This window comes from Nomascus leucogenys, chromosome 5 (assembly GCF_006542625.1).
Source record: "Nomascus leucogenys isolate Asia chromosome 5, Asia_NLE_v1, whole genome shotgun sequence".
NCBI classification, from domain to species: domain Eukaryota; kingdom Metazoa; phylum Chordata; class Mammalia; order Primates; family Hylobatidae; genus Nomascus; species Nomascus leucogenys.
The window spans coordinates 59,415,116-59,442,455 of NC_044385.1; the positions used below are offsets into that span (position 1 = coordinate 59,415,116).

The 27,340-nt window shown below is 46.3% G+C and overlaps 2 protein-coding genes and 1 pseudogene across 6 annotated transcripts in view; all 3 read right to left on the bottom strand.

The window, feature by feature from the left end:
• Window positions 1-2,325: 2,325 nt before the first annotated feature.
• On the bottom strand, window positions 2,326-2,765 carry LOC100579413 (annotated as a pseudogene).
• A 498-nt stretch (window positions 2,766-3,263) lies between these two features.
• C1QTNF9 (C1q and TNF related 9) lies at window positions 3,264-18,396 on the bottom strand. 3 transcript variants are annotated; one of them, XM_004088095.3, is made up of 5 exons: window positions 16,116-16,152; window positions 10,791-10,874; window positions 9,601-9,788; window positions 6,914-6,976; window positions 3,830-4,792 (listed from the first exon to the last, which is right to left on the bottom strand). In XM_004088095.3, exons 3-5 carry the CDS (start codon window positions 9,764-9,766, stop codon window positions 4,020-4,022), a joined length of 1,002 nt encoding a protein of 333 aa, XP_004088143.1. In that variant the 5' UTR covers window positions 9,767-9,788; window positions 10,791-10,874; window positions 16,116-16,152; the 3' UTR covers window positions 3,830-4,019. The 3 variants fall into 3 exon arrangements, with proteins under 3 accessions (XP_030669095.1, XP_003273165.1, XP_004088143.1); XM_030813235.1 differs by lacking the exons at window positions 10,791-10,874; window positions 16,116-16,152 and adding an exon at window positions 18,334-18,396 and having other exon boundaries at window positions 3,264-4,792; XM_003273117.2 differs by lacking the exon at window positions 10,791-10,874 and having other exon boundaries at window positions 3,264-4,792; window positions 16,116-16,154.
• A 96-nt stretch (window positions 18,397-18,492) lies between these two features.
• The window catches only part of SPATA13 (spermatogenesis associated 13), a 153,652-nt gene continuing 144,804 nt past the window's right edge, over window positions 18,493-27,340 (bottom strand). For 2 of the 3 annotated variants that reach the window (XM_030813237.1, XM_030813238.1), the window contains 2 exons: window positions 25,071-25,145; window positions 18,493-22,960 (listed from right to left, as the gene is read on the bottom strand). In XM_030813237.1, coding sequence (XP_030669097.1) covers window positions 22,785-22,960; window positions 25,071-25,145 — 251 coding nt within the window. In that variant the 3' untranslated portion in view covers window positions 18,493-22,784. Of the gene's footprint in view, window positions 22,965-25,070; window positions 25,146-27,340 lie in introns of all 3 variants that reach the window. The other variant, XM_030813239.1, reaches the window with a different exon arrangement.

Below are 27,340 nucleotides of genomic sequence, written 5' to 3' on the forward strand. Positions count from 1 at the left end.
AAGTAAGTCTTCCAACTTTGTTCTTCTTTTGCAAAATTATATCGTTAATGGTATTGGAAATAACTTTTAAAATTTCAATTTATGATTGCTATATGTAAAAATACCATTGATTTGTGTATATTAATCTTGAACTCTGCCACCTTGCTAACTCACTTATTAGTTCTAATAGCTTTTATTTCATGGGTTCCATGGGCTGGTCTACACAAATGATAAGGAAAGTGTTACTCTTTCCAATCTAGATGATTGCTTTCTTTTTCTTGCCTTATTTCATGAGATAGAACCTCCAGTACAATGTTTAATAAAAGTGGTGAGAGTAGATATCTTTACCTTGTTCTCAATTTTAGGAAGGTATAGATTTTTGTGTAGATGGCCTGCATCCTATGAGGGCTCTTCATTTTATCCCTGGTTTTCTGAGGGCTTTTAATCATGAATCAATGTTGGGTTTTACTAAGTGCTTTTTCTATTGAGATGATCATATGCATTTTTCTTTTTATCCACTAACATGATAAAGTTCATTTATTGATTTTTGAATGTTAAATCAACTTTGTCTTCCTGCGATAAACTACACTTTGTCATGAATGATATATATAAACTACATTTGCTAAAATTTTGCTAAGAATATTTTCATCATTGTTCATGAGGGATATTGGTCTCTGTTGTTGTTTCTTATGACGTCTGTTGGATTTAGTAAGAAAGTAATGCTGCCTTCATCTAATAAAAAAAGGACCTCTTCCTTTCCTATTGTCTGGAAGGATTTGTGTAGAATTGTTATTTTTCCTTAAATATTGTTAGACTTCACCATGAATACCACCTGGGCCTATAGTTTTCTTTGTCATTAGGATTTTAATTAAAAACTTGATTTTGTTACTAGATACTCATGTTATCTATTTCTTCTTGAGTGAACTTTGATAGTTTATGGCTTCCAAATAATGTGTTCATTTCATCTATGTTATCAAATTTATTAGAAAAAAATGGCTTATAGTAGTCCATTGTTTCCTTATAATTAATGTAGAAGATTTGGTGACACCCACCCTTTCGTTCCTGATATTGGTAATTCGTGCCTTTTTACTTTTCTCTTTTTTTTTTTTTGGAGACGGAGTCTTGCTCTGTCACCCACGCTGGAGTGCAGTGGCGCGATCTCCGCTCACTGCAAGCTCTGCCTCCCGGGTTCACGCCATTCTCCTGCCTCAGCCTCTCCGAGTAGCTGGGACTACAGGCTCCCGCCACCACGCCCGGCTAATTTTTTGTATTTTTAGTAGAGACGGGGTTTCAGAATGGTCTCGATCTCCTGACCTAGTGATCCGCCCGCCTCGGCCTCCCAAAGTGCTGGGATTACAAGCGTGAGCCACCGCGCCCGGCCTTTATTTTTTTCTTGATCAGCTGACTAGAAGTTTAACAATTTAACTGATTGTTTAAAATGATTAGCTTTTACTTTCTTCAATTTTTCTTATAATTTTCCCTTTTTTCTTTCACTGATTTCTGTTTTTTATTATTATTATTTTCTTTATCTGCTTACATTGTGTTTAATTTGCTCTTCTCTCTCCAGTTTCTGAAGGTGAAAACTCAGGTCACTGATTTGAGACCTTTCTTTTTTGTTATAATGTAGGATATTAGTGCGTAAATTTGCCTCCAAGCATACATTAGCCGCAGCTCCCTGATTTTGATATGTGGTATTTTCATTTTCAGCTCAATGAACTTTCCAATTCCTCTTTTGATTTCTTATTTGAATAATATACTTTGGCTCTGTGTCCCCACCCAAATCTCACCTTGAATTGCAATCCCCATAATCTCCAGGTGTCAAGGGTGGGACCGGGTGGAGGTAATTTAATTATGGGGGTGGTTCCCCCCATGCTGTTCTTGTGATGATGAGTGAGTCTCATGCAATCTGATGGTGTGGTTGTTTTTTTTTTTTTTTTTTACGACCATGCCCTTTGATGTCCCCATAAGGGTCGGCCCAGGCAGAACCCATCCCGGCAACCCCACCTGCACTCAGAGACCAGCCCTGGGGGCCCAGGATTACCCAGCCACCGCCGGATCCCACACACGGTCCATTCCTTTCTCGCAGTTCCTCAGCGGTGCCCTCTCCCGGCATCCGGCACTGTGGACCCCGGAGCATGGGCTCCCTCTGCCCTGGAGGTTGGGGAAGTCCTGGATCAGCAGGGGTGGGCTCTGGCGTCCTCGCCATTGTGTGCGTGTGTTGGGGGCATATGTAGAGGTGTAATGAATGTCCGTTTGTACACGTAGATAAGGGTGAATTCTGCATGCACTGGCTTCCTCAGGTCTCTACAGGAAGTGGCTCCGTGCCCACCGCCTGGCCTCCGGATATTATTTTTTCTAGGCCAGGAAGGCCACACCGAGGATCAAGGCTATGGCTGCCACGGCATAGGCCACTCCCAGCAGGGGCCTCAAGTTCTCTCAGGACCAGGGACCTTGGCCCCCAGGGCCCCCACTGGCAGCCTCGTCCTCCTCCCCCCCGTCCCCAGGACCCTTGGGCTCCCGGGTTGCATCGGGACTGCTGGGGACCATGGAGCCCGTGGGGGCCAGCTTCAGGTTGCTGTGGTTGTTGAGAAGGGCGGGGTCTTCTTGGCAGGCACTGTGGTGGGGGCTGCCAGTGGCTGCTGCTTCTCGGCCGGGGCCTCCTTCTTCGAGGGCTTGGTCAAGGGGGCTTTCCCATCGTCTGCCAGAAGTACCTTGGCCTTGGTGGTGGCTTCGGGCGCTTTGGTGTCTGGCTTGGGGCTGCTGGCCCACTTCCTTCTGGACTCCATGGTGGGCGGGGTTTATGGGACAGGCAGATGGCTGCACCAGAGGGGCTCAGGAAAGCTCGACGCGGAAAGTATTAAGACTTTTGGAAATGTTGAGATGGGGCGAAAATGTATTTTGCACATGAGAAGGAAATCAACTTTGGGAATCAGAGGGCAGCTAGTTATGGTTGAACTGTGTCTCCCAAAAGAGATGCTGAAGTCCTAACCCTCGGTGCCTGTACATGTGACCTTATTTGAAAATAAGGAGCTTGCGAATATGATTAAGATGGGTCATACTAGATTAGGGAAGCTGTCCTTGTAAGAAGAGGAAAATTTGGCTGATACAGGGGGAGGACAGCCACCTGAAGATGGAGGCGGGGACTGGAGTGATGCTGCCACCAGCTGCCAGAAGCTGGAAGCAGCAAGGCCGCATCCTCCTGTATCCCCTTTTGAGGGAGCATGGCCCAGCTGCTATGGTGATCTCAAACTTCCAGCCTACAGAACTGTGAGAAAGTCCATTTCTGTTGTTTAAAGACTCCCAGTTTGTGTACTTTATTAGGGCAGTCCTAGAAAACAGAGATTCAAGTCTGGCAAATAATGATCAAACAACGATTTGTTGGATAGAATGGTGATTGAAACCTAGGTTAGAAAATGAGCAAAGTGGAAGGGAAAGCACCAGGACAAATAGCTAATGCATGCAGGGCTTAATACCTAGGTGATGGGTTGATAGATGCAGCAAACCACCACAGCACATGTTTATCTATATAACAAACCTGCACGTTTTGCATATGTATCCCAGCACTTAAAATAAAATAAAAATTTTTTAAAGACAAAATGAGCAGTGTCTACAGCTTTCTGGAGTGTGACAGCATTACCAGCTTAAAGCTGTTACTAGTACTAAATGGAATAAACATTTCCCTTTACTTTCCCCTTAATATCCTCAGAAAAACACAGATGAGGGATACATCTTCATATGACTCCTCAGGGCACTAAAATGATATCAAAACACTCTTCCCACAAGAAACGCACAAAGGATTCCTCAGGTAATAGGAATAAGACATGTGAAATAGATTAGAATAAACCATGCAGCTATTTTAAGTATTTACTCCTGGAAAGATAGTAAGTTACACAGAATCAGTTTTAGGAATAACTTTTCCGTTTTCACCTTTTCATGATTATTGTAATAATTGGAGGAATTAGTAAAGTAAAACCATCTGAATAAGCTCATCCCAAGCTGGTTCTGATGGATGGTGTGGCGGATTTGTAAACTCTCCTCTGTCATGGGCTGCTGAACAGAAGGAACCCTGTGAAAGTTGTGTCATCGTCCTCATCAGCAAACAAGCCATTGAACCTCTCTCCTCCTGTCACCTGCAGCCACACCTCATCCCCGAGCTTCAGCTGCAAGACAATGCCGCCAGAGGCCTGGTCCTCAGAGCTCATGTAAGCGTCTTTGGTGTGCAGTATTTTTACTCCATTTTTGACCAAAGACACCTGAACATTCCTGGAGAAAACAGTGATGTGATAGGTGAAGTAATAGACCCCAGCAATGTGGCACGTGAATTTCCCCGTTGCTATATCATAATGGTTGAATTCGTTATACAGGATCTTATCAAATTTAATGGGCACATCTGAAGAAGGAAACTTGCTCAGCACCGTGAGCCCCACAGTGAAAGCACTTTTTGGCAAGACTAGAGTCTCACCGATTTTCCCTTTCTCTCCTCGATCTCCTTTCCAGCCTCTTATTCCCCGGACTCCTGGCTCACCCTGGGGCCCCATGGGTCCAGCTTCTCCCTTGGGACCAGGCGTTCCAATAGGGCCCATGGGGCCCGGTAAACCAGTTGGGCCCAAAGGCCCAATGTTGCCCCTTGGCCCCTCAGGACCAGTGGGACCCACGTCACCCTTATTCCCCTTCTGCCCCTGAGGCCCAGTCTCTCCTCGGAGGCCTTTCTCTCCCATGGGCCCTGCAAGCCCCTTGGGGCCATGTTTTCCTGGGGATCCTCTTGAGCCTTGATCACCTTTGATGCCTTTTGCTTCAACTTTTCCATCTGCTCCTAAATAGAGAAAGAGCAAATAAAGAGATGGTTTGTGAAAGATTCCCTTGTGAACAACTTTGGTTTTTCTATAATGGAGCTCACAAATGAAACAAAGTAGTGCACAGGTTCAGTATATGCCCAGAGTTTAAAATTCAATTACTCCATCTGGGTGCGGTGGCTCACACTTATAATCCTAGCACCTTGGGAGACTGCGGCAGGAGGACTGCCCGAGGCCAAGAGTTCAAGACCAACCCGGCCAACATAGCAATACCCTGACTCTAAAAAAATAAAAATTAAAAAAAAATAAGAAAATAAAATTCAATTACTCCAGCCCAGCTCAGTGGCTCATGCCTATATGATCCTCGCACTTTGAGAGGCCAAGGTGGGCAGACTGCTTGAGTCCAGGAATTCAAGATCAGCCTAGGCAACATGGCAAAACCTCATCTCTGCAAAAAATACAAAAATTAGCCAGGTGCGGTGGTGTACAACTGTAGTCCCAGATACTCGGGAAGCTGAGGTGGGAGGATGGCTGGATCCCAGGAGGCTGAGGCTGCAGTGATCCATCATCAAACCACTGCACTCCAGCCTGGGCAACAGAGTGAGACCCTGTGTCAAAAAAATAAAAATAAATGAAAGTCAGTTACTCCAATTACACACGTGTGCACATGGACACACACGCACACATCCCAACACACCTTTTGACTACTGTCTACTAAATTCGTGTCAGGGCTCACATTAGAAATTACAACCCTACCATCTAAGTCTACCACGCTGGCTATTAAATAATGTCGATCCACGACAGAAAGCACTGCAGAGCAGAGACAGGCAGATTAACTGTCAACCCTAGTCATGTGACATCCTCTAAAAACCTCCTACCCGGAGTGAACATGAAATAAAGCCTGCATTGAGGCATTGCCCTCTTCTGCCCAACCCCAGCCCCAACCCATCTATCCCACCGGCAATTCAGCATCTACAGAAACCTTGCTGCTTCCTTGCACCCCCACCCATACCAAAGAGCCGTGGTTGCCAGTGTGGACTCTGAGGCTAAATGCCAGCTTTCCATTCTGTCCCCATATGCACAGAGGACGTCAGATGAGCTATTGAGCCTCGTGCCTCTGTTCCCGCACCTACGGAACTAGGGTGATAAAAGTACCTAGTGTCTGGGGATATTGTATTCGGTGAGTCAGTACATGAAAAGCACAAAGTGAAGATTACACAAGTTTGCCGCTATGACTACATCCTGACCCATCAGGGACCAGTTCTAGTGCCACCTCCTCCATGCGGTGCTGCCAGATGCACCAAGTCAAAAACTCAGTCTCACTCCTCAGTGCTCACCCACTGCAAGGTTCAAGGTTCAGCAAACTACAGCCACAGGCCAAATTCAGCCTCCCTCCCACAAGCAAAACAAACATGGTTTACATGATTTTTTGTTTTTCTGGGTTTTGTTTGTTTGTTGGTTGGTTGGTTGGTTTGAGACAGGGTTACCCACTCTGTTACCCAGGCTGAAGTGCAGTGATGAGATCATGGCTCACAGCAGCCTCAATCTCCCAGGCTCAAGTGATCCTCCCATCTCAGCCTCCTGAGTAGCTGGGACTACAGGCATGTGCCACCATGCCTGGCAAATTTTTTTTATTTGTATAGACAAAGTCTCAATATGTTGCCCAGGGTGGTCTGGAACTCCTATGTTCAAGCAATTCTCCTACCTGGGCCTCCCAAAGTGTTGGGATTACAGGTGTGAGCCATGGTGCTTGGCCATGGTTTGCATGTTTAAATTGTCACAAATAATATTCCACAATACATGGAAACCCTGTGAAATTCCCATTTCAGTCTTCACACATATGGCGTCACTGGAACACAGCCACGCTTATTTATGGAGCATCTACAGCTTCTTTTCACTGCAAGGGGACGTTAAGTAGTGGTGACATACGTATGGCCTGCGGAGTTGAGAATATTTACTACCCAGCCCTCTACAAACCTGCCAATCCCTGTAGAATCCCCCCATCTAGAGAGTAAGAACTGTGTTGCCTTTATTGGAAGATTATAATCAGCATGGAAGACTTGTCCATGGTAAACGCTTAATAGTTATTAATAAATATGTGACAGCTCAGAATTAGAGCGCCATAAATAGGAACTTCTAACCTCGTTCTCCCTTCTCTCCACTTGTCCCATCCTTCCCTGGGCTGCCAGGACGTCCTGGTTCTCCTAGGGAGAAAAGCAGAAAACAGGCATGAGTTGAAATTCCGTTTCTGATTTTCTGGCCATTGGTCTCCATCAGCCATGTGTGTTGGAGAGTCTGGGGGTGACCCCTGCCCTGAGGGGTGCTCTGTCGTCCACACGAGTGCAGGTGGAGAGAGGCAGGCATGAGCAGGCATCTGGGGTGCTGAGCTGCGTGGGATAGGTGATCTAAGAAATGAACTGAGTGACTTCCCAAGTGCCCATCTCTAGGACGTGCCTAGAGCACACAGCAAGACAGGACGAAGAGGGAGTGTGTGCAATGGGGACTGACTGTCATGATTGTGTTCCTCTCCTGCGACAAGGACTTGGGACGTGGTCTGAATGTTGGAGGTGCAAGGAGGTTTCGTCACTCTGTTTCTCTTCCATTACTCTTGAGGAGAGTGGAACGGAAGATTTACTAGCCTCCTATGAAAACACAGATGACTATGGTTATGTGACAGTATCCTAAGATAGAAGAGAGAGTTCTGGAAGGGTCCCTCTAGTGCCTTAGACTGGGGGAAATGCCACCAATCAAGCTGGCAGAGAACATCAGGTGAGTGGGGCTCTGCTGACTACACTGAAGTCCTTGTGCTCAGAACAGGCCCCCCTGAGCCCCAGGTTGGCGTGCTATCTGTCAGCAGGTTGAAGATGGCTCGGGCCATGGCAGCAGAGTGCTCACTGGGCCACAGCTCACCCCAGACTCTGGCTTCTCACAAAGCAGCAGACACCCCCATACTTCAGTCCCACTGAAGTGGCTGTGGGGCGACAGGAGCAGGCTGGGCCGGCTTGCAGGTCCTGAGACAGGACTGACACAGGCAGACTTGTTTCTGTCACGATGTCTGTTCTCCTGGGACGCCAGCGCTCCTGAGTGGGGCCTTGGTCAGTGTGGGGCCTCTGAATGGAGGGGGCTCTTCCCTACATTCACCCCTCCCTGCGCTCCCCTCCCCGCTCCACTGGCTGCTCCCCTGTGTCTTCCTCTCCTTCCCTCTTTTTGTTTCCCGCTTGGCTCTCGTTTCTCCCATTCTCTAGAGCGGTGGCCTCTGAGCTTTCATGTTCATGCAACCACAACTCACAAAGCATGAACACAGACCCCAATCAGTAGACATTTATATGTTTCTAAATTATGCACAGGTAGTATATGAAAAATATGTTTGGTATAAAACGTACACAAAAATACACTTTAAGATGATAAGATAAAAATGAAGTAAATTTTTAGTGTGAGCAATTGATTGAATATCCTTCTAAGAAAGAACATATATTATATATAATACCTATCAACTACATAGGAAAAATAGATACATAATTTGCTTCTAAGAAGTATGTAAAACTTGAAAGAATGGACATTGGTGAGCAAAGAGGAGAGAAATTCAACAGGGAAGAGGTAGAGAAATTTGGTATTGAATATAGGAGTGTTTGTCTTTGTCCTCTATTTTTTATCTATCACCTATTTATCTCCTTTTGTGTGTAATATTTTATAACAAAAAAGTGAAAATCTTATATATTCAGAAATACAATACACACACACACACTACTGTGGTCCCAGTGTGAGGGCAGAAGTCCTGATTTCATTAAGGGTAAGGTTTTGCTATTCTGTTGGACTGGGCTGTTTGCTACCTGGGGACTGGAACAGTGTTAATGAGCTGGAGGTGTGAGCCAAGAGAAGATACCTCACAGAGCAGATGTGCAGGATGGTGGTTAGAAAGAATGTTGCTTCCTGGGGACCCTTAGCTTCATCCAGCCCACTCAAAAAACCATCAGACCACCAAATGCCATAAGCTGAGACATGTTAGAAACACAAACTTATCTTTAAAAAGGTCCATAGAAGTTTTATTATTTTTTTTGTAATGCCACTGAACTGTGCACTTAACCCAGATGGATCATTCTGCATATGTCTTAGATATGTGACCCTACAGTCAAGACCAGGCCTCAAGAATGGTACCCCATTTGGAAACAAAGTCTATTTGTTGTTGTTATGGAAACCACTCAGACTTCCCGGATTTGGCAAACCTCCCTCCCAGAGGCTGAATCCTGTCCCCAGATCCCCAGACCTTAGGACAGGGTCCCAATCTAGGTCATATAGATGCATAAGCAGCAGCTGTATGGCTTCAGATTCTCATCTCCTTTTGTGTCATCTGTTACTCTGCATCTCCCGCTTCATGGCACGATGCAGTATTAGCTCTCACCTGCACTGCACTTGGGTGCTTGCTGCCAAATAATTCATGATCAGATCTCTCTATTGGCCTCGTGTTGCCAAAAATCCATCATACCTGTCACCTGAGGTGGGAGGATCCACGACATCGTCTACTACTGAAAATGTTCTGCGGTGTCAGAGATGAGAGAACCCAGGAGGGCAGGGGTCATGGCGATCTCACCCTGTGCTCTCCACCAGCACCTGGCACAGAGTTTGGTGTGGAGCAGACCCAGTGAGTGTTACTGGGCAGATGGGTGGATGGATGACTGGGGTCAGGCCCCAGTGAGTGTTGCTGGGTGGATGGGTGGATGGATGGATGGGGTGTGAGCGGGTAGGTGGAAAATCACACAGATGATGAGTGAATGAGATGAAAGGAATGAAGAGAGAAGTTGAAAGGCAGCCGAAGCTGCCAGGTGAGTACCTGCATCCCCTTTGTCACCCTTCGCTCCGTCTCGTCCATCTCTTCCAGGCAGACCATTGTGACCGGGGTTCCCAGGGATGCCAGGGTGCCCTTGCCTGCATGTGTCCTGTGAGTTTATGTTCCCTTTGCAGATTTCAATGGCAAGCAGAAGCCACCAGATCCTCATGGTTCAGATGACAGACTCTGAACTGAAAGAGGGAAACAGAAACCCAAAGGAGAAACCTTTGTTGCTGGGGCCCTGGACACAGCCTCTGTTCCGTGCAGTGGGAAATGGATGAGCTGTCCCCTGTCCCAGGCCCACACCTGGACAGACTCGGACAGAAGGCTCAGGGCAGGAGAGCAAGCTGGTTATAACCAGGATAGCATTGTCCTTGGAAGGTAACGCTTGTGATTGGAACCACTCTTCAAGGTGAACGGGCAATAAAAAAAGCCAAGTTTAAGGTCGGGATACTCTTCCATTCATCATTTCACTTTGAAGAAATCAGTTTTCTGAACCAGAGATCAATGCTTACTTATCTCACAGGACTGTTGTAAACATCAAATTTTATCACAATATGCATAAAGGCACATTCCAAATAGTGAAGCAAACATAGCATTACCATCTGGTCCAGCAATTCCACTGCTGTGCATATACACAAAATAATTGAAAGCAAGGACTGGAACAGATGTCCATGTTCATAGGTGCATTGTTTTCCATAGCAACCCAAGGGTCCATCAGTGGATAAACAGATACATGCAATGTGGTAGGTCCATACAATGGAATATTCTTCAACCTTAGAAAGAAAAGAAATTCTGACACGTGTTACAACATGAATGGACCTCGAGAACATTATGCTAAGTGAAACCAGCTAGTCACAAAAAGACAGACCTGGATAACTTCAGTTATAAGAGGTTCCTAGAGCCGTCAAACTCATATAAAGAAAAAGTAGGATGGTGGTTGCCAAGGGTGAAGAGAGAAGGAAATGGGAGTTGTTTGATGGGTACAGAGTTTCTGTTTGGGAAGATTTTAAGAGTTCTGGAGATGGGTGGTGGTGATGGTTGCACAACAAAGAGAATGTACTTAATGCCACTGAACTGTGCCCTTAAAATGGTTAAGCTGGTAAGTTTTATGTTCTATGTCATATTTTTTTTACCACATTAAAAAATTAAATTAATTTTTTTAAAAAGTAAAGCATTCCAAGCAGTCTTACTGCAATGAGAGTGTTCTTTGAGTCAGGGTCTTGTTTTTCTAGGAGGCCACTGTGAAGAAGGGCCACACACATAGAAAACGTCACCTAGTTCGGGGGAAGTGCGTTTTCAAGTCCTTTCCTTATATATAATTTTTGGAGACAAGGTCTTGCTCCATCACGCAGGCCGAAGTACAGCATGCAATCACAGCTCACTGTAGTCTCGACCTCCCAGCTCAAGCGATTCTCCTGCTTCAACCTCCCAAGTAGCTGGGACTACAGGCATGCACCACCACACCTGGGTTTTTTTTTTTTTTTTTTTTCGAGATGCAGTTTCGCTCTTGTGGCCCAGGCTGGAGTGCAATGGCCGATCTCTGCTCACTGCAGCCTCCGCCTCCCAGGTTCAAGCAATTCAGCTTCTCAAGTAGCTGGGACTACAGGCGCCACCACCATGCCTGGCTAATTTTTGTATTTTTAGTAGAGACAGGGTTTCACCACGTTGGCCAGGCTGCTCTCAAACTCTTGACCTCAGGTGATCTGCCTGTCTTGGCCTCCCAAAGTGCTGGGATTACAGGCATGAGCCATTGCTTATTTTTCTTTCTTTTTTTTTTCTTTGGAGAGACTGGGTCTCACTCTGTTGCCCAGGTTGGTCTTGAAATCGTGAGCTCAAGTAATTCTCCCGCCTCAGTCTCCCAAAGTGCTAGTATTACAGGCTAAAGCCCCTGTACCTGACTTTTAGGATTTAAAAAAATAAAGTAAAACAAAAACGTGGGCCTAGTGCAACTGGTCAGAACCCAGATCCTCTCACAGTGCTGATAGCTGTGTAAATCTGCACCTCTTTCTGTAAAAGTTAAAGAGCAAAAGACATCTATGTCTTTCACCCTGTGTTCCTATCCCTAAAATTCTTCCTAATATTCCAAAGCTGTGTGCCAGTTGTGTGCCATTACCTGCAGCATTATCCATAACAGGTGAAAAAGTGCATACTGCAAACTATGTAACAATAGGGGAAAGGTTTACTATGTGTAATAGTATGTAACTGCTGCAATAATTATGAAGGTCATGTAGAAATATGTAAATGATATATGTTGTGCTGAATTTTAATAGTAGACTAAAATGCCATGCACATTATAAATGTACTTATGACTGTATGAATATTGACAAAAACTCAAAGTGAATATATGCAAATAAAGATGGTTGCTTTAGAATGGGGGACGGTTATGGGAGCTTTTCATTTATAAAAAATGCTTTTTTATAGTGCCTACACAAATATTTCTAGATTTTGAAAACCAGCAAGACTCTGTCATCCAAAGACTGTATTGCCATCTGGTGGAAATGTCACAGGGTGCAGTCTAATGCAAATGGAGTATTTTTGGGAAAGGAAATGCAGATGTTTCTCTTTGAAGTCACAAATTCACTCCATTCCAGGAAATTGAGTTGAGTTTTCTTGGAGCCAAATTCCATGAAGAATATACACGAGCCTCCTTTGTTAAACTCAGAAGTGGCTGGAAACAGTCAAATCGAAATTCCATCAATGACACTTTGTTGAGGGTTCTATCATTTTCATTTTAGCCTTTCAAAATGTGGAGTACAACTATTCCAGGAACAAAATGATCAGAAGATCATAAAGGTGTCAGGTTAGGATAAACTCCAATTTGCTCTCCAGGGAAGAAGGAGCAGCCTGAAAGCAAATGGTTACTCTTCTGTAATTCTTTCACTAGTTTTGCATACCTGATGTAGGTAGAGTCTATCTAGCTTGTTTGTACAGCATGTAGACAACCTTCAGCAAATGATTTTGATTAACTAATATGTGTTCTCCCAAATACACAACAAAGTAAGTTGTGGCACTGTTTCTGTTTTATTTGTTTGTTTGTTTGTTTATAGAGATACAGTCTCATGAATGTTGCCCAGGCTGGACTCGAACTCCTAGGCTTAAGTGGTCCTCCTGCCTCAGAGACATGGCCACCACCTAGCTTGGCACTACTTTTTTTTTTTTTTTTTTGAGACGGAGTCTCACTCTGTCGCCCAGGCTGGAGTGCAGTGGCGCGATCTTGGCTCACTGTAAGCTCTGCCACCCGGGTTCTTGTGATTCTCCTGCCTCAGCCTCCCGAGTAGCTGGGACTACAGGTGCCCGCCACCATGCCCGGCTAATTTTTTGTATTTTTAGTAGAGACGGGGTTTCACCATGTTAGCCAGGATGGTCTCGATTTCCTGACCTCATGATTCGCCTACCTCGGCCTCCCAAAGTGCTGAGATTACAGGTGTGAGCCACTGCACCCGGCTGCTTGGCACTATTTTTTAATAAGAAATTTTAGCAAGTTTATACCTCCTATTTAGCCTCTTCTTTAATGTAGAACGTTGAGGAGTTGCACAAGAAATATAGAAGAAATTATATTAATGTTATTTTGAAAAATAAAAAATTACATTTGTGCCTCTCACAAAGCTGTGGGTTGGACTCTCAGTTTCATTAGTTCAACTACAGTTACCCTTTCGACTTTTAATTTCTGGGTCTGGTCTTTTTCCAGAAGGCACTAGAGCTAGGAGCCTCTTCTGTCTCCCATCTTTCCCTGCAATCACCTCCTCTCTCTCTCTTCTCTTATCTGAATTACTGTCCTCCCCAGTCCCCACTTACTCTGTACACCACACCTAGACTAGTGATCACTTAGTAGGCACCAACCTGGGTTAGAGCTTTATGAAGATAGTGACTGCATTTTTCCACTTCCTTATTTTCAGTCAAGCATTTGTTGAATGAATCAAGGCAGGCATGCAAGAAATACTATCCTGGTTCCAGCTGTGTGTGGACCATCACTTGGGAAGGTGACTGGGCATCAACTCTGATCCTTGTCAGTGCTTTTGTGGAGTTGCTAGTTATCTCCAACACCCCTTCTCACCTTCATCCAGAGTGATAGAAATTTTAGCTGGGCTTCTAGGGGCCCATGATAGACTGCCCTCCCTAGCCTCCCTCGCAGCCTGGGTATGACCATGAGCTAGATTACGGGCCACGGGGATGAGCAAAAGTGAGGCGTGTAGTTGTGTGCAATGATCAGCCTTAAAGGGTAAGGGGTGCCCTTTCCTGTTTCCTGTGTGGGGGTGTGCATGACGTGGTGAACCATGTGGGACTCCTTGAAGGAGGGCAACGATCTGGGGATAGAAAAACCCCTGGCCTCAGATGACTCCACAGACCAGACCTGTCCTGCTAGCACATCTTTGACATGAGCACATGAAACAGAAATAGACTTCTACCTTGCATAAGCCACTGTTATTTGGGGTCTTGACACACAGCTGAGCCCACATCCGAATTCAAGGTGTGCGTTGCCCAAGGTGTGGCTGCTCTTCAGAACTGAGAAGGCTTGCAAACATCTGTAGTCAGCCAGAGTGACAGCTGCTGGAGACTCACTGGGCATGCAACCCTCCCAGTAATATATGTAAAAAGCGACAACAGTCACTGCCTTGGATAGATCAAGACAAGATCTCTATACATTGATATCATATGTATGTATAGATAATAGAGGCCATCATTCTGTGGAATGCTGTGACTGCGTGAGCCAGACATACTGGCTTGGTCGGGGCAAAGGGACACAGACTGCAAATAACTTTGAAGTTAATGTTTTTAGTCCCCCCAGAATAGGTTCTTATTTAGTTCACTTATTTCCGACACATTCTCCTATGCTTTACCTATATCTGTCGTTTGCTAAAGAATCTCTTGATAAATGTTCACCCAGTGCCCTTCCTGATTAATTTTCTCCAAGAACGTCATGTCGTTAATTCAACAGCCAAGGTTATCACTCAAGATTCTCAACTCTCCAAAACTAAGATTTAATACAAACCTGCTAGAAATCAGCTGAGTGATATCTCCTGGGCTTCCAAACCTCAGAGCCTCAGCTTCCTCCTGCATGCACCGGAAAGCATGAATGCCCTCCCAGATCTGACGATCTAAGAGTCCAGATAGCTCTAGGGTGACTTCATCGAATATATTGTCTTCCATGCACTCTCTATATTATACACTTTATACATTTCTTCTTCAACATATTTTTTTTTTTTTTTTGAGACGGAGTCTCGCTCTGTCGCCCAGGCTGGAGTGCAGTGGCATGATCTCGGCTCACTGCAAGCTCCGCCTCCTGGGTTCACTCCATTCTCCTGCCTCAGCTTCCCGAGTAGCTGGGACTACAGGCGCCCACCACCATGCCCGGCTAATTTTTTGTTTTTTAGTGGAGACGGGATTTCACCATGTTAGCCAGGATGGTCTCGATCTCCTGACCTTGTGATCCACCTGCCTTGGCGTCCCAAAGTTCTGGGATTACAGGCGTGAGCCACCACGCCTGGCCTTCTTCAACATATCTTATTTTTTCCTGCACTGTAAATTAGCATAGCCATAAAAATGAAAATGTGTACAATCTGAATATGATGAACCTGATCAGGAAAAAAAAGTACACATTAAAATTTGTGCAAAATAATCTATAAGCTTCTCTAGAAAGCTCTCTTAAAAAGGTCCATTATAGGCCGGGAGCGGTGGCTCATGCCTGTAATCCCAGCACTTTGGGAGGCCGAGGCACGTGGATCATGAGGTCAGGAGATCAAGACCACGGTGAAACCCCGTCTCTACTAAAAATACAAAAAAAAAAAAAAAAAAAAAAAAAAAGGTAGCCGGGTGTGGTGGCGGGCTCCTGTAGTCCCAGCTACTCGGGAGGCTGAGGCAGGAGAATGGTGTGAACCCAGGAGGCAGAGCTTGCAGTGAGCCGAGATCCTGCCACTGCACTCCAGTCTGGGCAACAGAGCGAGACTCTGTCTCAAAAAAAAAAAAAAATCCCAGCACTTTGGGAGGTTGAGGCAGTTGGATCATAAGGTCAGGAGTTCAAGACCAGCCTGGCCAAGATGGTGGAACCCCACATCTACTAACAATACAAAAATTAGCCGGGTGTGGTGGCCCATGTCTGTAATCCCAGCTACTCGGGAGGCTGAGGCAGAGAATTGCTTGAACCCAGGAGGCGAGGTTGCAGTGAGCGGAAATCATGACACTGCACTCCAGCCTGGGTGACAGAGCAAGACTGCATCTGAAAAAAAGAAAAAAAACCCCACTATTCTCATGACTTATTCTATGGTTTTTGTCTCTCCTCCCAGCCAATTGCAGAGTTCCAGCGGAAGAATTTCAAAATTTGCTTTTATCTCCTCTTCAGCCTCTTCCTCAAGAATGAATTTTGAAAGTGGCTTACCCCTTTCTTACCCAAAACTCTACAGACATCTGACTATTTTGCAAATAACTAAGCGGGATTATCCCACAGATAATATAAACGTTGTTTTAGGACCTAGATGGCTTAAATTGAATGTAAAGAAATCCTTTCCTGATGAACTTACCTGGACCCAAGGGCTGCAGGCTGGACCCAGATACTGTGCAAACCAAGAATCAAGGGCCAGCTAAATAAAATTAGCCTTCCTGCCACACAATTCCCCAGTGGATATGTCTGCAAAATAGCAGGAAGGGGAGGGGACAGAGGAAGGCCAAGATGTCTTGGAAGAACTTCAAGAATTACAGCAACACTTAAATCAGGTAGCATCTTCTACCAGCACCACTTAGTTTGGAAAAGTTAAATCCTTTTGAATGAAATGAGGGAATACTTTCAAGGGGAGTCTGAAGGAAGGAGTGCCCCAGGCAGGTTTCTTTCTTTTATATATAGATATAGATTTAGATATCTATTTTTTATTGTTATACTTTAAGTTCAAGGGTACATGTGCACAACGTGCAGGTTACATATGTATACATGTGCCATGTTGGTGTGCTGCACCCATTAACTCGTTTCTTTTTCAAAGTGATGTTCATGCCTTTGCTTCAGTGCTTCTCCCTGACCTTGGGGTAATTTCCGGCAACAGGACAAAACTGAAGGCTGCTAACAGTGGCTGGGTCTCATTTGGATCCCGGACCTTTAGAATTCCTGTCGCTTAATTAGATTTTCAGATGTGTGTGTGTCGTAATGCCTTACGAGTTTAGGCATTTGTGTAGGTAAGGATTCAGTGCCCATTCCCCTCTCACTCACAATCACACACTCCATCTACCGCGGAGAACGCGGTGCAACCATTTGTTCAATGCCGGTAATCGTGGACTCACTTTCCTCGTGTCTAGTGGTAACATTTATCTAAAACTTACAATAGCTTCCAGAGGACAGAGGAGCCCAGCCCGGTTTCCCGAGATGCCGCGGTGCACAGAGCAGGAGCAGAGGCCACGCGGGAGTCGGTGCGGGGCTCGCCCCAGCTCGGCGGCGCCTACTCCCTCTCCCGCCTTACTCGCCCCCATGCCTCAATTTCCCCGTCAGTGCAGGGGACATGACAATGCCGTGGTCCCAGATTGGCGGCGGGATCTAGTTAGTTGGTGTAAAATGAGCGAGATCTGGCTTCTCCCGGGCACCCCTCAGCCTGCCCCCACTCTTGGTGGCTAAACGCAGGGAGCCCCTGAGTCCCAGCGCGGCTGGAGGCTCCCAGCAGTTCTGGCTGGGCTCCCTCTTGCTCGCGTGCCTGGTCTCCGACCCCTGCACCCGACCTCCTGCTGGGGACACCCGTCCCGCTGCCCGGGCCCTTCCCCGCCTCCCGCGCCTCCGCCCCCCGGAGGGCTCTGAGACAGGCCCACCTGGGCAGCCTTCCGGCCTCGACCTCTGCCGCAGAGCCAGCGACAGAAGCACAGCCTTGGGCCTCCACCGGCCACGCGCTCCCCATTCCGGGCTCTCCCACGTCTGCACACTCCTGCCCACCCACGCGGAGAGGCTTCCAGAACCTGCCCTGCGGCCCCGCTTTGCTGACACCCCACACGCTCCGTGGGCTCATCCTCCCTCAAGGACCCTGCCGAGGCCTGGGGTCCGTGGGAAGCCGGCTCAGGAGTCGGGATCCCGGCCTCCTGCTTACAGGGAAAAGGGCTCCACCCTCCTGGTGCTTCCCGACCGCAGCGCCTCCAGCCTCCAGGGCTGCTGCGGCCCAGGCTCAGCTGGGTTCACTCCAGCTTTGCTGGTCTCGCCAGTGAAGAGTAGGGGCGCGCTTATGTTAGCTCATCTCCCCACAACTCTCCTGGAAGAAAATGCCACCCCCATCTCTTTCACTCTCTCCTATACATGGAGCCACTATACTCTGCCCTATGGGTTCTGGGGCTCGCCCCCTCCCCACCCTAGCGACCGCCCCACCCCAGTGCAGCCCAAGGTAGGGGGAATAGATCACTTTGGGAAGCAGGTGGATATTAAGAGTAAACAAAAAGTGGTCAGTAGCCACTTGGCAGCCTTCACAGGAATCCTTTTCTGATTACAGCCACAGCAAACAATGGGCTGTTGACTTAGCTCTTCTGAGCTGTTAGAGAAGGAAATTCTAATCTACCCACCCACAAAGGGCGAGTGAGCAGGGCCACTAGCACAGCTCCTGTGGCAGGGCCTAGCCTTCAGGGGCAGTCAAAGGGCACAGTCTGTTCTCTTTGTCTCCTCTCCATGATCCCTCGCGAAAGCGGCCCCGCCCCACTGCTCCCTTCCGCATCCCTCTTACTCCAACCACTGACGTTTCTCAAGCCAGGGTGCCCTCGGAGCCCTCCTTCTCCCACGCCTACCCAGTGGTTACAGGGAGCTCCTGCATGGATGAGCTGTTGCCACTGAGAAGTCTAGGGACATCAGGGCAGCAGAGGAGCTACAAATCCCAGAAGCCCCCGCGCCTAGCTCTCCACTTCCTCCTTTTAAAGGCTGCTACTCAAATGCATCATCAGAACGAGTTTGGCAAATGAATTTTAATATACAAAACAACAAATATAGATTCACAGCATTTAAAAAATCATTCAAATAACATTGTAAATAATTTTTTTTTTACAAAAAACTTCAACAAAAATACATATCAAGTTACATCCATCTTGTACACTATACTTTGGCTGTCAACAGCGAATTCCTCAGTTCAGAAGTCCCATCCTTTGACCTATACAGATGACACATCATCTTGAAGTTAATGAGCTAAAATGTTGCCCAAAGCCTTGCAAAGGAGGTTAGCGAGTCATACACAATGGACAATAATATTTACAAAAAAAGATTAGAAAGATTAAAAGTATTTTCTAAATATAAAATGTCAGTGTCTGTGAGATAACTAAAGGCAACAATGTAAAGTATGTTGTAGCTAAGTAAACTTGTATCAAATATTTAAGCTTTTGCTTTTTTTTTTCAAGATCAGTCATGTTCCACTTATTTTTCCAAAGCCTTTTGAAATCCACTTTCATTGCATCCTGAAAACAATGAGACTTTAATAGAACGATTTGCAGATTAGGTTACTATGGGAAAGCTGGGTCGGCTAGTAATTTCACCTAGTTGACTTGGGTCCTCAATTTCTGGTCTGTGAGCTGGTGAAAGGACATTTATTCATACTTCTTGACACTTCTTTGAGGGACAATTCTAAGTTTCTTCTCTCCCTTACAAGTAATAGTGCAGAAATACTCCCCCTAACTCCAGGTAATTATGCTGTTCTATTCTGACTAGGACACCAAGTTGATTTGCATGAAGGAATATCAGCAATTTGGCTTGCAGAGATTTCCACCTGACAAAATGCTGGTTCAGCTGGCTTTTACAAAATACTTATATTGTGAACCAAATTTTGAATTAAATGCACTTTGCTTTATGTCTAGATAACAGTCATGTAGGATGGGGGGATTTTCTGAATAAGAATGGCATCGGTATTCATCTAGGCTAGGTTTTAAAAAGGCACAATATTCAGAAATAGTGTTTGATGGTGGTGAAATGTTTTCAACTACAAAATCAGATATACAGTGGGAAACAAAAATCAGATCTAATGAAAAGAAACCATGTGGCTGGTATCCCAGGGAAGCTCCAGCATACTACTGCTGCCCTCTTTCTAGTCCGCAGGTCAAAGACAAAGAAATCTACTGCTCCAGGATTCTGCAAACATTCAATTTGATGATTTTATAATTGCTTTTAATCTGTGGCGGGTTTTATGTGTTTCAGGTATGATCACAAGTGAAAAGACTGCTTTTGACCCAAGGCTACTTCAACTGTCTTCCAACAAAGTCAATAAATTCTGAAACGTGAAGAATGGAATCGGTGAAATTCATCAAAATGTTATGTCATCTTTTCTTTTTTTTTGGCCCATCTATAATATTATGTAACGAAAGGTTAAAAAGAGAGAAAGGCATAGAGGCTGGAGAGAGCAAGATTCCCAATGGAATTCATACACCGTCCATGAAGGAGGCTCACTGTTCCCTTTCTTTCCGAGTGGAACATGTGACTCAAATCAGGAAGGAAGTTTGGCAAATGGAAAATGAGAATACTTGAGCCTTCCATTCTTTGAAGAACTCAGGCATGTGGTAATAAAACCCAAGCCAGACATGCAGATTTTCAAGAAGTCAAAGGATGTTCTAGCCTTTTAAAAATGTTAGCAGTTTTCAAAATCACCTGAACATCCAAGCAGGATCTACCCAGGAGAGATCTTTAATCGAGTGACCCTCACACTGTATAAAACTGACTGGGGCAACGAATTGAACCTGACTTAACAAAAACACGTCCTGGTATTCGTAAGTCTCTGTTAGGAAGTCCGTGGAGGTAGGTGGGAACCGGAAGTTAGGGCTCAGCTGGAAAATAAATTAGGACTGGCCACAAAATGCAAACCATTTCGTCATCACCCATGAATAAATATTAGGAAATGGAAGCCCTAAGAATGACTCTTAAACTGAATCCTCACTGAAAATGTAATAAAAGCAAATGATTCTCTTTACTTCCTTAAACTAATTCTCTTATATTACATTTAAAACAATTTGTTCAAAATTGCTGTACGCACAAACAACTCTAGCAGAGACCCCTACAGTTATTGCTAAGGTGTGCAGGAAAAGCATATTAAGTAGTTTCCAAAATATATCATTGTATTTTGTTAGTAAAAAGGTCAGTTCTATAAACACAACTAAAGTTGGAATGTCCGTTCAAAAAGGAAACATACACACTCACACGCCACAGGACCTCTCCAGAAGCTCCTTCCTGCAGCAACTTCTGTCTCAGGACGCACCAGGTGGCATGATGGTCCACAGAAGCAACTCAGGGGCTGTTAGCCATGGGGCACCTGAACCCTTAGCAATGCTGCCTATAAGCACGAGTGCCAAGGTGGCTCAGAATGGACATCAGCCATCACAGAATGTTCCAAGGGTCCACCTGAGAGGACCAAGGTTATGTTTTCTTGATGCATGATGTCACCCTCAGGAATAGCTCTGGATGTGAGGGGCTGCAGGGGAGAAGGGAGGTGCCACACACCTGCAGACTGAAGAATACACCTTTGTCTCTGACATCACAGACTTGTTTATTCTCAAACATGATGGGCCTGTTAGAAAAAAAAAACTTTGCAGGGATCGCATACAAAAATGAGCTTCTCAAATAGATATCCATTAACAGTTTAACACAGTATCTCCTGTCCAGGGCACTGAGCGGGTTGAAAGGGCATCTCTCTTGCAGAGCCTGCCTTCTCTAGACATAGTTAAAAGTTATATCATGAAAATGCACAACATAGACAAAGAAAAGGAGATGATTATCTGCAGGTGTCAGCCTACGTGGCCTTTGTTAATAAAGACTGCTATCTCTGAGCCAAGATATTTGTGAAGGTCTCTTTTATAAAGAACAAGTCCTCAGAAGCCTGATGACATGCTCACGTGACATGGTTATCATGGTTATGCCCTGTTTGGCTTTATGTGATAAAGGCAGCTTCTGATTCCTAAGAAGCAGGACTGCTTTGCTTGTCTTTGTGATTTCATTGGTGAGGATGATGTCAGGAGCGGTGCGGCTCTTTGACAGTGCCTTCTGACCAGTGCATTTTCATATTCACTGTATCGTAAATATTAGAGTAAATGAGATTTTTATATTGCAAACAGCTACAGCTGTATAAATGACTTTTTTTTTTTGGAGACAGTCTCGCTTTGTCCCCCAGGTTGGAGTGCAGTGGTGCGATCTCAGCTCACTGCACCCTCCACTTCCCAGGTTCAAAAGATTCTCCTACCTCAGCCTCCCCAGTAGCTGGGATTACAGGCATGTGCCACCATGCCCAGCTAATTTTTGTATTATTAGTAGAGACTGGGCTTTGCCATGTTGGCCAGGCTGGTCTCGAACTCCTGACCTCAGGTGATCCACCTGCCTTGGCCTCCCAAAATGCTGGGATTACAGGCATGAGCCACCACGCCCAGCCTTGAATAGCAGTTTCTTAGGTTACAGTGTGTAGGCAAGACGTGATTTCTGCTCGGAGTTACTCAAGGCGTGCAGGCAGGAGGGAACCCGACTCTGGGACAAAGCCAGTGTGCAGTAGGATTTCTCCCTCCTTGCCTGAAAAGCAGTGGATTCTTGAGGATGTGTAAGTTGCTCTGCACTGAGGACCGCAGTGAAGGTGACAGATGCATCTTGTTTCTCTCCACTTTGCTTGCAGGAAGAGGAACCTTGTAGGATGATGTTTGCACTACCAGTTAGCATCTGTGTGGACACAGATGATGCCAGGGAACACCATGGTCAGCTCCATGGCAGCTGTAGGTCCCCCAGTATTACAGAAGAAAGAGCTCAGTTTCTAAGTGTGACCAGACACGTGCAGCATTGTGTCAACCCTGTCTTGAAGACATCCATGAAAATCAAATGCAGAAGTGATCCCCTAACCTCATCACTCCTTAGGAACTGCAAAGCCCTGGATGCTGTGTTTGGACCTGCAGCAGGCACTTGCTCATCATCAGCAGGGGTGGCTTCAGCTGCTGCCTAATCACTCGCTTTAGAGCATGGTACTGGGTCCCACATCTGGGCCATCTCATAGCGGGTCACGGGTGTTTCTGTGTAGGATAAAGCTTTGTGTCATGACCTTCTCCTCCCTTCCACAAAGGCAGTTGGGTCTCCAAAGACTGAAGGTGATTCCAAGACCTTCTCTCCTTCATTGATCCCTAAAAGGAAGTTTTTATCACTGGGTCCAAGAAACTTTCCCTGGATTGAAGCACACAAGAAACAAAGACAGTTCTTCTCTTGACACCCAGCTCCATGGAAGCACAGCCTCCTGTTTTCATTTCCGGAAGGGGGTGAGTCTGTTGAAGGTGTGCCAGAAGAGCGAGGGCTTCCTCTTGGGTTCCGCCAGGCCAAAGACCTGCTGCTGGGGGATGCTTGTGGGCATAGTGATGTGGCGCTGGTGGATGGGGTGCAGGCCCTGGTGCGGTGGGGCCACGGGGCACCTGTTGTAGCCTGACTCGGGAGGGGAGAGAGATGGAACAGGGACTGAGGGTCACTTGTTAACCAGAAAGGAAAAAAATAAAAATGCCGAGACTCCAAGTCCAAGTTCTCAGCTAATTCTTTCTTTCTTTTTTTTTTTTTTTGTTTTTGAGACAGGGTCTCACTGTCGCCCAGGCTGGAGTGCAGTGGTGTGATCTTGGATCACTGATATCTCTACAATCTCTACCTCCCAGGCTCAAGCGATCCTCCCTCCTCAGCCTAAGTAGCTGGACCTACAGGTGTGTGCCACCACGCCCAGCTAATTTTTATATTTTTTTGTAGAGAGCGAATTCTTAATTCACATTAACCGAAAAGAAGGTCCAGTAGCTACACTTGTTATGTTCAGGTACTCCGTGTGGAGCTTGACACAGTCTCTCTCACTGAACTCTCCCAAAAAGCCTCCAAGGGGGGTATTATGACAACAACTTGACAGGGAAAGAAACTGAATGCCAGGACACGCAGTGGGAAGTGGCAGAATCTGAGCCAGACTGACAGTCAAGGTGAGTAGCAATAAAATGCTCTAAATGGAAGTCTGGAGCTCATGCTGCCTCAGCCCAAATTCTTCTGTGCCACTTATCCGCTGGGATTACTGGGGAAATTATTTGATTCCTCTATGCCTTGGTTCCCCAATCCCTAAAATAGGGATTACAGTACCTATGGGGTTGCTATGAGAATTAAATGAATTAATAGAAGTAAAGTGCTTAGAACTGTGCCCCCGATACCTAATCACTCTAATCAAAACTTCACCAGCATAGGTATTTTTAATCTGTGCAGAGGTAATTTAGAAGGTTTATTAAAATTAGCGATTAGATCAAAAAGTAACTGTGTAAGTCAGCATGGCACGAAGAGGGTGGGCCCTGAAAGCAGGAAGGCCTTGGTTCAGAACCCGCCCCTGCCCCTGGCCTGCCAGAAGGCTCTCCCTATCTCCCGAAGTGGCAGGAAGGAAGAAATCAGATAACCCAGGCACAGCGTTCCACCCGGTGGCCACCTGTGAACGTCAGCAGTCCTTCTGTTCTTGAGGAGCCTGGCTGCTGGGTGAGTGACTCTCAGAAGATACGGACAGAAAACAATGTATTCTAACAAATTGATTTACTAGTCATCTGACATTAGAAGTGGAGATTTAAAAAAAATAATAACATGGGTTTTTCTGCCTTAAAGGTATTTGTAACTTAGTGGGGAAAAGAAATTCTGTATTTGCATGGAGAAAGCAGGGGAGTGCTAAGTGTGGTTTGGGGAATCAGTTCTTCACTGACTAAAGGTCAGTGGTCTATTGCAGTCCTGGGATTCATTGGTCCTTGTTTTTGCATTTGCAGTCAGGAAAATACCAAAAGAGATACATTTCATAGGGTATTTAAAGTAGAAAGATGATTGGAGTAAAGTTTCTAAGAATGCAGTGCATATTTTGGGGGAAAAATCCTTATTACTGAATTCCTGTTGGGCCAGATCATCTGCATTACCGGCAGTGTGGACAAATCTTAGTGCATCAGAGCCCCTGGGCATGCAGCCTGGGCATCAGCATTATTGAACAGCTTCCCCGGGGAATTCTAATGTGCATGGAGATTAGGGAATCACCACCCTAAATCAGCTCATGTGTCTTTTTTTGTCTAACTCCTTGCCTGATGTACCGAACTTTTACATCTTTTTCTTACTTAAACTAGACTATATCCAGCCTACAGCTGCCAAGCAGTTTGGGGTTTGAGATTTTGTTGTCTCATGCCTAAAAGATGCAAGAGTCCTTGGTTTGCCTCAGACTGGGGATGTGCGTGACCTGGTGGCTAACACCATCAGCACTTGGAGGAGGGGAGCAGAGGGGCCCCAGGAGGCAAGGAGGTCCAGCACCCTCCGGCAGCACCTCTGAAGGCTTCCTGTGCCCACATTCCAATGGGAGCAAACACTGACGCACATTCAAAACCAAACACTGGCCACCTTCACCTGCCCCCTGTTCTGGACCTGCCCTTGAGTTCTAACTTCCACTGTTCTCCTTGCTCCAAGCTGGTTACAGGCTGACAACTTGGGGTATGCTCCCCATTTTCAGGAGAATACTGATAAGCATTAAGGGGACAAAGCTTTCTCCATAACTTACCTTTTGACTTTCCATGTCCTGCCTTTTGAGCATTTAACATGGCAAATTTCTTCTGGTTTTCTGAAATTTCCATTCCTGCATTTAGAAATAAATGTGATACATATTCAGAACACGTGGACATGTTTCAGAGCAAAACTTGCATCACAGCCCATATCAGCATTGAGGTTATCACCAAAACCTGAGACAAAGAACCTTAATCCTCAAAGAACCCGGACAGGTTGAAGATCAGAAAAGGGGAAGTCACAAGGATTATCGCCAAGGTGGCCATGTGATTGTCCTGCAAACCCGGACAGTTTGGAGAGTGAAACGGGGTGGTGCTCATGAGAATGCAGAATGTCTGTGTGAAGCCCGACACTCCCGGGCAAATGTTCACAGGGTCAACCCAATTATAACCTAAAGGATGAGGCCGCAGAAGGAGAGGACAGAGCAAAGGGTCCCAGGGCCTGTTCACCCATATGCTGTAAGAGCTTTGCACGTTAGCAGTTCCACCCTGAACAAAGGTACCACATGAGTAGCAGGTACTGGATTCTGTACCCCAGCTGTGAGTAGTGTGTGCCCTGAGCATTCTCTCACTGTAAGTCCAGTAGCACAGTGACAGTGTACGTGTGCAGTGCGTGAACTGGGTGAAACAAGAGTCACTGGAAACACAAGACGAGGTAACCCTTGGCTTCGCAGGATGTGGGGAAGGAGAAGGAAGGACAGAGCTGAATGGCCAGGGCTGGGTGCTGGGGCCCTGCCTTCTCCCGCGGGAAGCCTTCCTCCTGTAGGCAGGTACTCGCTCCAGCTTGGCAGAGCTGACCCAGGCCCTGCGTCTGCTAACTTGCACTGCCTGGCTCACTCCCAAGGCTCCCCCTCTACCTCTGCCCACTCTGCTCCCTGGCCCTGATTCCTTCACATGCCCAACATCTGTCCCAGACTGTCCTGATGTTGGGCTCAGGCTCTGTATGCTGGCCACTGGGCTGTCCCTGCCTCCAAGGCCCTCTGTGTCCATTCTCTCTGACCTGCTACCTGAAGCATCTACCCACACACATGCATCAAGCACGAGGGCTGCCAAAATATTTGAGGCAAGGAATGCATCCAGTTTTATCCCACATGTGCCAGTCCACAGACTTACTGGCTCACGAGTGCCTCAGTCACGCACTGCGTCTCTGAGCACTGGCCATGGGGAGCATCACAGGGCAAAGGGCACCACATCAGGCCCCTCCTTTCCTTTCTATTGAGAGACACTGTTGAAAGCGTGTAGGATGCCCCCACTAAATAGTGCCGTCTTCGGGAATCCAAACACTCTGACTTACAGAAGACTTCAGGGCCTGCACTAGACAATGTCATATAACGAGTAAAACTAAGATTTTGTGGCTCTGTCACTTTGCATTTTAGTAACTGTCATCTTGAAATGAATTCTGGGCCCAAGAGTGATTAGCCCTATTCCAATGGGGCCCCAGAGTCCACACCAATAATCTATGGCTGTTGCGGGGAATCAGATTTCCTCTTAGTGTAAAGGACACTCCGACACTTGGTGTAAGGGGCTGCCTGTGATGTGGGGAGCTCTGTATCTTGGAGTGGCCCAAGTCCAGGCCAATGTCTACCCATTGAGTGTTTCCAAGGAGATCCCTGCTTCTGCTTTAGCCTGACCAACTTGTAAATCCCTCCAACTCTACTGCAGAATCTCACAAAACCTCCTGTGGGGGAGACCAAATTCTGTAGCCAAGCTTAGAGCCAGTGGCTGGGGAGGACAGAAAAAGCACCTCCTGGTTTTTAGCCCTGCTGTCCTCATGGCAGTGGGCAAGGATGGGGAGGGGTGTGTGCTGGCTCCCCTCCATCCTGGACCACGACTTTTGAGGGCTGGGCTCACTTGGGCTGCAGAGATGAATATCCTTCACTGTGGCACCCGGACTTCCATTCAACAGATTGTGCTCAAAACCCTAAAGAGCTTGGGAGGCAATGAAATAGGGGCTCAGAGACTGTGGGTGCTGCCATCATTAATGCCAGGCATGGCCGCTTCAGTCTCAGGGGCCACACTGCACCTCCAGGTCAGCAGAAGCTGGGAAGACAAACCAAAGAAGCACAAATGTAACACTGGATGTGAAGGACCATCGCTTTAAATGCAATGGACGATGCGGCATCCTGAGTTTCATAGGGAGAGATGGGAAGCATGCGGGCAGGCTGCTGGGTGTGGATCAACTGTGGCAGTGAGGCACACTGAAGGTATTGCACAGGCACAGCCAAAGGGGAGGACTCCAGAATCACCTGGTACTTCTGATAGCTTGGGT